We start from the raw sequence: 13,620 nt of genomic DNA, 5'->3' as shown, positions 1-13,620 counted from the left end.
CAGGGATCAGTACTGGGACCGCAGCTTTTTACAATATATGTTAATGATATAGAAGATGGTATTAGTAATAACATTAGCAAATTTGCTGATGATACTAAGCTGGGTGGCAGGGTGAAATGTGAGGAGGATGTTAGGAGATTACAGGGTGACCTGGACAGGTTAGGTGAGTGGTCACATGCATGGCAGATGCAGTTTAATGTGGATAAATGTATGGTTATCCACTTTGGCAAGAACAGGAAGGCAGATTACTACCTAAATGGAATCAATTTAGGTAAAGGGGCAGTGCAAAGAGATCTGGGTGTTCTTGTATACCAGTCAATGAAGGTAAGCATGCAGGTACAGCAGGTAGTGAAGAAGGCTAATATCATGCTGGCCTTCACAATAAGAGGGATTGAGTATAGAAGCAAAGAGGTTCTTCGGCAGCTGTACAGGGCCCTGGTGAGACCACACCTGGAGTATTGTGTGCAGTTCTGGTCTCCAAATGTGAGGAAAGACATTTTGGCTATTGAGGGAGTGCAGCATAGGCTCACGAGGTCAATTCCTGGAATGGCGGGATTACCTTACGCTGAAAGATTGGAGCGACTGGGCTTGTATACCCTTGAGTTTAGAAGACTGAGAGGGGATCTGATTGAGACATATAAGATTATTAAAGGCTTGGACCCTCTGGAGGCAGGAAACATGTTTCTGCTGATGGGTGAGTGCTGAACCAGCTTAAAAATACAGGGTAGACCATTTAGGACAGAGATGAGGAGAAACTTCTTCACCCAGAGGGTGGTGGCTGTGTGGAATGCTCTGCCCCAGAGGGCAGTGGAGGCTAATCTCTGGATTCATTGAAGAAAGAATTGGATAGAGCTCTCCAGAATCATGGAATCAAGGGTTATGGAGATAAGGCAGGAACAGGATACTGATTCAGGATGATCAGCCATGATCATATTGAATGGGTGCAGGCTCAAAAGGAAGAATGGCCTACTCCTCCACCTATTGTCTATTGTCACTGTGTGGTGGTGGTGGTGGTGGTGCTGAGTGTGGGGGGGCAGTGGGGGTTGGGCATGCATTGCAGAAGACATCAATGATGGTGCAATGTAGATGAACAGGGCTGTAAATGGGAAAGGATACAAATATACAAGTTAAGAGCAGGAGTTAACCTGTCGCGGCTGCCTGCCATTCAGTATACTCATGGGTGATTTAGTTAGTCTGATTTCTGCCTACCACTTAATAACCTTTCACTCCCTTTTTTATCGGGAGAAAATGAGGACTGCAGATGCTGGAGATCAAAGTTGAAAAGTGTGGTGCCGGAAAAGCAGGTCAGGCAGTATCTGAGGAGCAGGAGAGTCAACGTTTTGTCAGGAATGAAGAGCTTATGCTCTAAACATCGACTTTCCTGCTTCACAGATGCTGCTTCACCAGCTGTGCTTTTCCAGCACACACTTCTTCACTCCCTTTTTTTTAAATCAAGTATCTGTTTCCTTTTGCCTGAAAACTATTTGAGAACTCTATTTCCGTCACCTCTCATGAAGAGGAGAGAAGTTGCCAATGGGCCAATATCCTGGAATTCTCTTCCTAAGGGCATTGCAAATCTACCAACAGCAGGTCAAGGAGCCAGTCGCCATCACCTTGTCGAGGGCAACTAGGGGCAGGCAATAAACGCTGGCCCAACCAGCAACAAGTGTGAGCCACAAGTGAATTTTTAAAAAGTAATGCAGTGATGGATTTTGTATAGGCTGGAGACCACGAGGAGTGAGATACATACTTGGGCAGACTTTGTGTTGGTTCACCCCCTTCTTTAGCTTAATGACAAAACAATTCTGCTCATCCAGGTCTCCAAGTGCTAATAGCTTAAATAGGTGACGTGCTGTTGGACCATCATTTAACTGCTCTGGAACATGCACACTTGTGATCTGAGGCAGTTTTGCCTCAATAATTGTCAGCCTTCACCATCTGTGGGAGTTAGTTGCTTTTGCTCTCCTTGTGGCCCAGGGCCATGCCTGAAAAACCACTTCCCAAGGCACAGTAAGCATCAATGACACTGGCTAGTTTCCCATGAAGCTCTTTGTTGTGTTTACAGAATGTTGCTGAGGATCTGGACAACCTGTTATCAGCACTGAGTGAGAATCTGATCGATTTCACAGAGCCCACGCCAGTGGTAGGTTCTGTTTACAAATGTGATTTGTTGCTGTCATTGGAGCCTTGCAGTTTAACCCAACAAGTACAGGTTATGGTCTGGGCAGCAGCCTGCTCACTTCCTATTGACGCAAAACCAAAACTTCCTCTTACACACCCAAAATGCCTTACAGCCATTGGAATCTTTTTTGAGCTGCTGTAATGTAGGAAACACCACCCAATTTATAGACAGCAAGTTCCCACATACAAAGGTGTTGTGATTAAGTAATCTGTCTTAATGATGGTTGAGTAATAGATATTGACCAGGACACTTGGATAGCAACCCTGCGTTCTTTGAGATAGATCCACCTTAGAAAGCAGACGAGGCCTTGGTGTTAGATCTCAGCCAAAAGGCGGCAGCACCAACAGTGCAGCACTCCCTCAGAATTGTACTGGAGAGTAAGCTTGGATTTTTGTACTCTCATTGTAGATTGGGACAACTTGTGACCATGTCGGCCATGACTGACACTAACACGACTAAGGGTTCAAAACCACTTCACATCAGACAACCTAAAGTGTAACCGCATTCCCAAACACCACCTTCCAAATCCAAGGTGTCAAAGGGTCCAGTAGTAACTTGTACTTTTCGACACCTCCTTGGAACTATTTTTAGTTGCATTTAAACACACCCCTTTATTCATGTTCACTATCAGATTGTTGTAAACCTCTTACTTCATTGCTCACATGGTTTTATTCATGCGGGTGATTTTCCATTTGGGAGCCGGCTGTACAATCAGAGAGTCCAAATACCAGTCTAGAATTAGCCATTGCTCTTCCTCCTAATCTTATTCCCAGTGACCCTGCCAGTATTAGTCAATCTGAAGTTAAAATATCAATGAACTTCTTTGAAGAAATAGTTAGCTTTGTCTTTAGATGTTTCTGTTTTCTTCAATTTAATGTTTTGGTGTCAATGTAGGACATGGTGGTTCCTAACGGGATATTCAGTCGTGATGTCTCTTCAACTGTAATGGAACCAAACCCGTTTGCTGAACCCGCAATCTCTCCATTTCCATCTCCGACTCCAGCTCAACATTTCTTGGAATCAACATTTCCATCAACAACCAGGTAAAGTCTTGTTAATAAAAGCAATAATTGCTTGAGATCAGCGCAACATTGAGGGCCGAAGGGCCTATACTGCATTGCAATGTTCTATGTTCTAGAAACTCAGTAGATCTGACAGCATCTGTGGAGAGAGAAAGAGTTGACATTTTGAGTCCAGTATGACTTCTTCAGAGCCGCAGAGAAAAAGTCTCATGACATCCTCTACTGTTGGATGAATGAACCCAAGGCTAGTGTCTGGTAGAAAATGGAAACATTAATCGCCAGAACTGAGTGGTTGTATAATCTATTAAATTTGGATTTATCCATCTGTAATGTCGAATGTTACATCCTCGGAACCTTCATGACCTCTTCCTCTTTAACTCGCCACCTCCAAACTGGCCTTCATCTCTGTTTGCTCTACTTGTAACTATTGTGCTGAGTCCTCACTCTCAACCCTCATCACCTATCCCATTTTAACACTAATCCAACCTTCAGACCAAGCCTCTGGACTTTGTCCATCTTCCCATCTGCCTCTCGACTCTTCCCCACCACAGAAAACAGCCATCACTCTTTCATAACCAAGCGATTCAGTCACCTTCCAAAATGCTCCTGACCTCTCTTCAGCTGCTGTGCAGCACCTTGGGAGCTCAAAATGTTAAAGATGTCATCTTAGTCGTTAACATGTTGTTTGTCTCCCGCAGCATTATCACAAAGGATGTGGAGAAGACTGTGAAGCCCAAGGGACTGTTGACAACGGAGTTGTGAGGTCTACAGAGTTTGCCTTTGACCCATTTGTCAAGTGAAAACAACAGTCCAAGGTGCCTGCCTTCATTTAGACTCCTAAGATATTCCATGTGGAGTAACCAAGCAATGTTGATGACCTCCTTTTGTACAAAATCTGAGCTCAACCTTCCCTTCTGAGGCAGTGGCTGTAGGAATACTCCCCTAGTGGAATCTTGATTTTCAGACTCTCAACAAAAATAAGGCTTTTCGTTTCTGTTTGAGAATGTGAATTCCTCTTAAGCTGCTTATGGGTTAAAGTGACTGGAAAAACCGCTCCAAGTATAGAAGGTTACTTGGAACCTTGACCATTGTTTCATCTCAAAGAACAAACTGGCAAGAGGAATAGTTTGTGTTGACTACTACTGTACTTGCAAGAAGGAACTCTTGTCAGAAGCTGGAGTGACAGTAAAGGAGTCTGTTTCTGACTGAATGGGAATGATGCAAGTTGGAAATGAAGTTAAAACACTGTAGTCCCAAATCTCTGACCCAAATTCTCCAGTTAGAGTGTTTCTTTACATGTGAATGAGCTCTGTATTTTGCTTTTATGAAGAGCAGACATTTCCGCGTCTCCGAGATATTAATTTTGAGAGGCACATTCAGCACATAGATCCTGGATCAAACTCCGAGATATCAGCGAAGAATGTCTGAGAGGGGAATTGGAAGCCTGGAGAGAGATGGTAGCATCAACATGAATCCTGGATGACGCTGATTTTTTTTTTCCCCAAGTTTCCTGATACTCTGGAAATAGTTTGAAAAACTTGAGGTCATTGGTAAGGAGATGGGGGAGAGACCCTTTCACAATGCAAGATGATCTGAGCCTTATCGCAAAATATTGTACTTTTCGCAATTGTTCCCTCACCTGCACAATCTACCAGTAACCACCAGAAGAATCTTGGAAATGCCCAACTGGTCAGTCAGTGATGGGTTCACCGGACATTTCTTTATCAGATATCAGAAATGTAAAGGACTACATTGTTTGAGAAGATGACAAAAAGAAGATAAAATAAAAAAAACTGTGCCCATGCAATTTTTACCAGCAATTCTTCTGATACTGTAAATGTTTCCATGTTGAATTTACAGTTTTGTTTTATCCCTAGCACTGTCCTTTCTATTTTGGTCTGTTTGTTGCTGCTTGTTTCTCTCAACACTCCAGCTGATCCCTTATGCCCTACAGCATACCTGCTGCTGCATCATAATTGGATTCTTAAAGAGCTGTTTGTGAGTTTCCTCAGTGTCTCTCACTCTGTCAGAAAGGTTTTCCCAAATTGTGATGGCCAGAGGAATTAATTCCATGGGGATGGTTGCATGCTGCCTGTTCCACTTATGAGCTATGGTTTTGTCATTGCTGATCTCTCTGTGTCTGTCTGTCTCTTTCTTTCTTTCTCTCTCTTTCTCTCTCTTTTTCTCTCTAAACGAGGTATGAAATGTGCTCTGACTAGCCCTCCATGTGGAACTACCTATTTTACTCCCCCACCTGAACTATTCTCCTGCTTTCATATTAGTTATCCAAATAGCCACCTTCGGGATCTACTGTTGAAACTCTTACTTAGATCAACAGATTGTGTGTGGATCAGTGCACCCTTTAAAGTTCTTCAAGTTAGTAGTGCACCGGAATGCATCTGGCCATTGATCTTGTTGCCACCTTTTCTCTTTGAGAGGGAAGATATCTCCGGTCTAATTAGCACCTTTTCTTGTTGGTACCATGATTGGGCTTTTTTTAATCATAGGGTCATAAAACCCATTGTAATTGTTCCTTATATATTCTCCAAAATATGTCCAGCTATTTATTATTATTATTTCATTGCACATTTCACTATTTGTGAGGTGGAGTGGTACTGTTCACATTTATCCCTATGTAGTACGGCGAACATTTTATCAACAAGCCCCTATGGGACCAGGAATATTTCAGTTGATCAAGATGTCCACATAATCAATGTCAAAAAACTAAGTAATGGAAACTAAGTAATGCAAGGGTTACATACATCACTGATATGTTTTATTTACAGCATAAATCATTTAAATAATGAAACTTTGCCTTCAGTAAAACTTACCAGCAAAGAGCCTTCTCACTTGCACCTTCAACTGATTACTCGAACATCACAAAGATCACGATAATACAGTAAACGTCCAGTATTTCAGGTATATAATTTTTGCCGGTTTAGCAAGAGTACCAGTTCAGAAGGTGCTGGTGAAAAGTTTGTTGCCCTCATTCTTCTCTGCCCCATGGCAGCCACTCTTTCCTTCCTTTAACCTCTCATGCTATTGTTATTTGAGTGCAACCTCTACAGCTCCTTAGCCGACAGTGGTAATCCCCGTGCCTCAGTACTCATGTTCTTATCTTTCCCCAAGTGCCCAAGCCTTCCTCCGTTCTTTGTGCTGGCTGTGAAGGTTGTGTGTTCAGCCCCTATAGCAGGACACACTGGTGTTTTGCATTGCTAACCTTTGGGGTGGGTCACATCATGAACTGGAATCCTGCCTGGGATCCACCTCATGACCACACTTAAAGGGCAGGAGTTTATCCCAGTGATTCACCTCTCCACCATTTGGAGGACATTAAACTCCAAAGAGCGATTATATTAACCTGAACCACTCCAATATTTCAATGATTCACTGTGATTTTTGAGACCTTGGACCCGCTCATTCTGATTATGACAATGCTTCTAAACAGGAATCTTCACCACATTCCTTACTTTTGTAGTGAAAATGTTTTTTTTAAGTGTAGTGTCATTTTGTCATGAGAACAAGTCTCTTGTTAATTGAACTCCTAATAATTGTAATTCACTGACCTGGAGGGGATAAACCAATTGAATATTGTGCTCACAGTTTGCAATGGGACCAGGCAGCTGATATGATTTGAAATGGAGAGACTGACTGATAGTAATTCTCTTGTCAATGCATTTTTATAATTCCACATCCATTTACTCCACTGTACTCCCCGCTGGAAATCAAGGGTGTTTGAAACACACAAGGACAATGTGACCTATGCTTGTCTTCGTCAAACACCCTGGTTAAAGACAAGTTGACATTCTTGAAAAAAAGTGTGCAAAATCCAGAAAGAATAATAATTTGTTATACTCCATTGAGGTTGATGTGTAACTTTAGCTTCATATCAACATAACTTTAATGTAATTTGGTGTTAAGTTTATGTATTGTGTGTGAGGTGAATATGTAACAGTTCCTTGTGAAGTGATCTTGTATTGTTTCAGTTGAAGCTGCTGTATTCAGTGCAAAGCAATGTTCCTGTGATAACTTCCCCAACAAAACCCACCACACCCAGGTCAAATCCTCCTCCTTCATTTGAGGGTGCCTCAGTGATGGCATTATGATGAATTAGGTCTATCTTATTCATAGGAAATAAAAGCTGGAAATATTTGTCAGGTCTGGCAGGCATCTGTACAGAGTAAACCAAGTTGATATTTTTGTTGACTTCAGAAGATTAGAAGCAAACCGTTGCAGATGCTGGAAATCTGAAATAAAACAAAATGCTAAAGGAGCTCAGCAACTCTGGCAGCATCTCATTTACTACAGTCGGCACCCTCACTATTGTTCTGAGTCATTTTCCCCCAGTCTGTCACCAGCATTTTAAATGCTTATTTTCCAGCTCCTTTCAGTTCTGCAGAACAGTCATAGAGTCATACAGCACGGAAACAGACTCGTTGGTCCAAGCAGACCATGACGCACATAATCCCAAACTAAACTAGTTCCACCTGCATGGCTCCTGCCTCATGTCCCTCCAAACCTTTCCTATTCATGTATCTATCCAACTGTCTTTGAAACGTTGTAATTGTACTCACATCTACTACTGCATCAGGCCCACCACATCCACACACAAACCAGCCTGTGTATGTAAAAAAAAATTGCCCTGATGTCTTTAAATATCTCTCCTCTCACCTTAATGTGATCCTCAATCTTGAAATTTCCCATCAAGGAATTTCCCTACCATTAACTCTCTCTGTACCTCTCATTATTCTATAAACATCTACCAGGTCCCATCGTAAGGGATCCAAAACATTAATCCGATTTGACTCTCCAGAGACGTTACCAGATGTCCTCAGTATTCTCCTCATTAATTTCAGAATTACTTTGCTTTTATTTTCTTATTTCCTTGAAGTAATTGTTTCAGCTGTATACACTGGTGATGCGCCAGATAACCTTTTCATTTTCCACACTTAACCACAGTCAGCATTTGGAGAGCTCCAACGCTCCATCCATTAAAATGACCCTTTAGACTTTCAAAGCTTGTGTCTGCTTGGAGTAACTGTGTGTTCAGTGGCACCACAATTCAGGAAGGGTATGTTGGTCTTGGAGTGTAAGCATTGAAATGAAACAGTCTCAAGGTCATTAGTCTGTGGACCTCTCGTTCCTAGAGAGTATAGAGACAGGGTCTTTGAATACTTTTAAGGCTGATTCATATAGATTCTTGACTGACCAGGGAGCCAAAGTGCATAGGAAATAGTCAGAAAAGTAGAGCCTGCAATCAGATCAACCATGATCTTATCAATTGGCAGTGTTAGTCCAGCTCCTAATTCAGATACTCATATGTAACTAAGACTTATGGAGTTAAATTAGGCATAAATTACTTCAACACAGCTTCTAGTTCCTTGAGTATAGAAAGCAGAGGGCATTATTGTTGGGTGCTTACAACAGTAAAATAAATTTGGTAGGATGGGTATAGTGAATTCTGTTTCCTCTGGTGGGGAACTCCGAAATAGGAGGCCCTATAAACTGGGCAGGAATGAAACCAGGAAGTGCTACTTCACATGAACAGGTTCCGCAAATTTGGAACTGGAGCAATTTGGGTGTCAGACTGAGATTGGTAGGGTTTTGTTAGGTACGATTATCAAGGCTTTTGCAGCAAAAGTGGGTAAATGGATCGAGATACAGATCAATAGTGAAAGGATGGAATGGTGGACCTAGCTTGAGTGGCCACAAGCTGTTCCAATAACATAAAATACTTGCAAACTCAAATTCAATCAGTAATATCTGGAACAGAGATTAGAACTCTAACAATATCTTCCTTATGCCTGATTTCAGCCACATGTCTCTGAGGTTTCCTGTAATGGGCAATCTGGGTAACCCATAGTCAACTTGTCACATCAGCCTAATCCCAGAGCAACTCTTCCGTACATTGAAGATATCTCTGCCATTTCTAAAGCATCCCTTAGAATCAGTTTTCCAAATCAACATAAATTTACTTCGCCAACAAGTGGGAAGCAGAGATAGAAAGTTCACTCAAAAGGCAGTCATACTGACTCTTTTTGAAAGGATTATCCAATTCGCCGCACCAAAACCAGCTGCTCCCTCCGCACTCTTACTTCCTTTTCAATATTTATCTAATTCCCTTTTTGTAAGTTGCCATGAAATCTGCTTCCATGGTCCTTTTACACATTACACAGTGAGTAATGATCAAGAATGCAAAGAAAATTATCTTCACCTTCCACATTCTGGCGAAAAGTCATCTTGACCTGAAACGTTAACTCAGTTCCTCTGTCCACAAATGCTGTCTGACCTGCTGAATATTTTCACCGCTGATTTTAATCTCTTTACTCCCTCCCAACAACTTTGCCAGTTACCTTAAAGAATTATGTAAAGTATTGTTAAATGTCCCCTTTCCCTGTACAGACAAAAATGCCCCTTAATCTTCTGTCATATTTTAGAGTCATGGTCAAGTATGATTGAGAAAAAATCCAGCTGAGAATTGGGGGTTCAAGCTTGTTTTTTAAAAAAAAGTATCAGTAAAACAGACTTATCGAAATAAAGCTGTATCTACTGTTGTTCCATGTGAGAGCAAACTAAACTGCAATCCCAGCATGGAACCTGGTTTGATAGATCATCTATGTTTTAATTTTGTTTAGTTAATGGAACGGAGGGGAATCAGTCACTAAAACGTAGGGCTGCATTTGTTCTTTGACAGTAGCCTGAAATGTCTACAATCTAACAACCTGAGGACTTCTTTTCCCAAACTCTTCTGGCTTTGAAAACTTCACAAACTACAATAACCAGTTTACACTGAACTGAACTAAAGTCAAATCTGTTGGGAGAGAAATAGTTCTCTTAACTGAATTTTGCTGTGGGTGAGAAACTAAAACTCTTTTGAATTCAATTCTAAATTGTTTATCACCAAAACGCTGGTGTTCTCCTGAGGTTACTGAAATTAAAACAATGGCCTAATGTGTTTGCACTGCCTGTCACAAACCCAAAGTATGAACATCTTGTTCCATCAATGCTCCAGGGATTCTCCCAAACCTTTCCTTGTAATAACATGTCTTTTTGGAACTGGTGCATTTCAGTCACTGTTTCAGAATTGCTTTCTGACCTCAGCACTAATCCACAAACAGAAGCCAGCGTTTTAAAAACTGTTCAAATTCCTTTTGTGGAGGTGGGTAACAAGGATGTGTTGGGCCAACAGGTTGCTTTCTGTGCGCCATGAGAAATAAAATTCACGGGATGTGGGCATTGCTGACTGGGCCAACAGTTACTGCCCATTCCTGGTTTTCTTCAAAGGATCATCGCAGTCCTCAAGGTGTAGGTATGCCCACAATGCTGGTAGGGAGGGTGTTCCGTGATGTTAACCCAGTATCCGTGAAGGAACCCGTGATGTGCAAACTCTAAGTGATGATGTCTTTGAAGAATGCATGCTGTGGTTTTGAATGTAATCAGATTTGCTTGTGATGCTACACTAAAAATTGGGCAGGGGAATGTGCGGCATCTGTGTTGAGCCATGGATGTTTGCCAGTTGTTTGAGATGGTGACTGTGTGGTGTAGTCAGGAGCTTTGGATAGAGCAATGGATAATGGTGGAGGCTCCAACTTCCTTTCCATCACTTGGCTAACCAGGAATCTGGCCCGCTCTTGCTGCTGCCATTGGTATATTTTGGGAGGATTAATGTTGGTTAATCTGCTCTGTTTTTAATGCACTTTCCACGCTCATGAAGTCCTGCAGTGGGACTTGAGTCCAGGATGTCAGGTTCAGCTGCAACCCATTGTGTTTCACAACCTTTGGCTGGACTGCTGGATGGTTTTCCTGTGTTAGTGCACCTGAGAGAAGGGGGATGTTTTGAATAAAGGAGTACTTAAAAAAAGTATACAAATATATTTCTCAGCTAGTGTACAAGATAGTATCACTGTCTTTCAAGTGTAATTTGTCTTGTTAATTTATAGCTCTAGAATGTTATATACAAGTGCAATTTGCATTAGTCCTCAAATAATTTATTTTTTGATTAAAAAATGCACGTTTTCACAATGAGTAGTCTACATAGAGACAAATATTAGAGGCACAGCACTGATTTCTGTATTCCTGGATTTCTGTAAGTTTGTCAATTTTTAAAAAGTTGTTTGTAGTTTACTTACTCTTTTGTACATTTATACAGTGTAGTTTTTCTTGCCCTCTCAGTACAATAAAAAATTATTTGGATGCAACTGATGGGAAGTCCTTGGTGTTTGTACTTATCTGAAGAGGAGGAAATTTGCAGGATAGGGCAGGGGAGTGGGGGTTGCTGGGTTGCTTCTGCAGAGAGCTGGTACACGTGCCAAGGGTCAAGTGGCTACTGCCTGCGGTAAAACCATTGATTGTTTTCAAACACCCTTGCACTCAGCAAACTCCTTCAGCCCTAAAACCTGTTGAGAACTCTGCTCCTCCAGATTGTACCTCTTGCACATTTCTGATGTCTCTCTCTCTCTCTCATATACTTGGTCAACTGTACAGGTTTTTAAGGAACATTGTGACAGGAAGGAACACTCAGATATAATTGGTACATCAGCTGGTTGGCACACCTAGATTGCTCAAGAAGCAGAGGGAAAAACTCACAGAAACAGTGTTCGAGAAAAAGAAGAATGATAAATCAAGGCCCGAAAAGCCAATCATGCAAATATTCGTGAAGTGGAAGTTTATTGGTAACTAACACCAAAATAGATGTAAAGGCAAGTTGTGAGAAGGATGCAAACCATTTATGGAGACATATTGATAGGAAAAGTAAATAGTCAAAAAGTTGGCAAATAGATTATAATGTGGGAAAATGTGAAGCTGCTCCATTGTGGAAGGGAGAAGAAAAGAACAGTATTATTTAAATGAAGAAAAACAGCAGAAAACTGCAACACCAAGGAATTTGGGCGTACAATCCTCAGCTAGCACACAGATGCAGCAGGTAATCGGTGTTGAAAAGTGCGGTGCTCGAAAAACGCAGGTCAGGCAGCATCTGAAGGGCAGGAGAATCGAAGTTTCGGGCAGAAGCCCTTCATCAATGTCCATTCTCCTGCTCCTCGGATGCTGCCTGACCTGCTGTGCTTTTCCAGTGCCACACTTTTCAACTCTGATCTCTAGCACCTGCAGTCCTCACTTACTCCCTGCATAAGGTAATCAGGAAGGCTAATGAATGTTGGCCCTTTTTTCAAGGGGGCTGGAGTATGAAAGTTGGGAAATCTTACTGCAATTGTACAAGATGCTGGTGAGACCACATCTGGAATATTGTTAGCAATCTTTGTCTTATTTAAGGAAATATTTAATTGGAGGCAGTTCAGAGAAGGTTCACTCGGATGATCCCTGGTAGGGAGAGATTGTCTTAGGAGCAAAGGTTAAACAGGTTGGGACTCTACTCACCGGAGTTCAGAAGAATGAGAAGTGACCTCATTGAAACATATTAAATTCTAAAGTGGCTTGACAGGGTAAACACTGGGAACGTGTTTCCCCTCATGGGAGATTCCGGGACCAAAGAGCATAGTCTCAGAATAAAGGGACACTAATTTGAAACTCTGATGAGGGAGAATTTCTTCTCTGAAGGTTGTATGTCCTTGGGATTCCTGTCACAGCAGTGGGGACAGAGCCTTGCTCTATATTTAAGGCTGAAGTGGATACATGGGTAATCGTGAATTATGGGGAATGTGGGCATGAGCAATCTTGGATCAGCCATAATCATATTGACTGTTGGAGCAGACTTGAGGAGCTGAACAGCCTTTTCCTGTTTTATTTTGTACAATCTTATTGTCTATTAATCAGCAGTGAAATAAATTTCACTTGCAAAATCGTGGGTTAATTCAGGATTTACTGGAAGCCAATTATGCTTCACAAGTGTAATTGAAATTTCTGGGGCAGCTGAGAAATTTGACCAAACATACACTGACTGCATTAACAGAAGCTTTCAGAAAGCACTTGCACAACCGCACAGGAAGCTCATTTGAGAAAATACACGCCTTCCCCTCCCCCCCCCCCCCCCCAATACTGGTAAAGGTATAAATTGGCTCAGTATGAAGAAGCAAACGATGGTGTGGGATGCTGTTCAAATGGGTGGTGGTTTGTAGTGAGCTTCTCTCAAAGTTTGGGTTCATTGCTGTGATCTTTGTGAACCATCTAGACAGATGTAAGGAGCAGTTGAGAGTGTGGTGCTAGAAAAGCACAGCAGGTCAGGCAGCATCCGAGGAGCAGGAAGATCGATGTTTCGGGCATAAGCTCTTCATCAAGAATGAGCTGTTAGAAATGAAGAAGTCAAGGGTGGGTAACAGGCCAGCATTGGGTGTCCAGGTGGAAGCGGTGTGTTGGAGGTGTGAGAGAGGGTCCTCTGTGGGTCGGTGGGAGGGAATCTTGATTGAAGAAGTGGGCCTGGAGGTGAAGGCAGCAGAAGTAGTGTTCAATGTCGCAACGTGC

The 13,620-nt window shown here is 42.0% G+C and overlaps 1 protein-coding gene across 2 annotated transcripts in view; it reads left to right on the top strand.

Moving 5' to 3' along the window:
- The window catches only part of epb41l5 (erythrocyte membrane protein band 4.1 like 5), a 164,549-nt gene extending 159,161 nt beyond the window's left edge, over positions 1 to 5,388 (top strand). For both annotated transcript variants that reach the window (XM_043694224.1, XM_043694227.1), the window contains 3 exons: positions 2,066 to 2,143; positions 3,077 to 3,225; positions 3,903 to 5,388. In XM_043694224.1, coding sequence (XP_043550159.1) covers positions 2,066 to 2,143; positions 3,077 to 3,225; positions 3,903 to 3,966 — 291 coding nt within the window. In that variant the 3' untranslated portion in view covers positions 3,967 to 5,388. The remainder of the gene's footprint in view (positions 1 to 2,065; positions 2,144 to 3,076; positions 3,226 to 3,902) is intronic.
- Positions 5,389 to 13,620: the final 8,232 nt, after the last annotated feature.

The sequence above is a fragment of the Chiloscyllium plagiosum genome, chromosome 7 (assembly GCF_004010195.1).
Source record: "Chiloscyllium plagiosum isolate BGI_BamShark_2017 chromosome 7, ASM401019v2, whole genome shotgun sequence".
In the NCBI taxonomy this organism is placed as follows: Eukaryota; Metazoa; Chordata; class Chondrichthyes; order Orectolobiformes; family Hemiscylliidae; genus Chiloscyllium; species Chiloscyllium plagiosum.
Note: the sequence above shows the minus strand (reverse complement) of the source record. Positions and strands in the feature narration are given on the sequence as shown.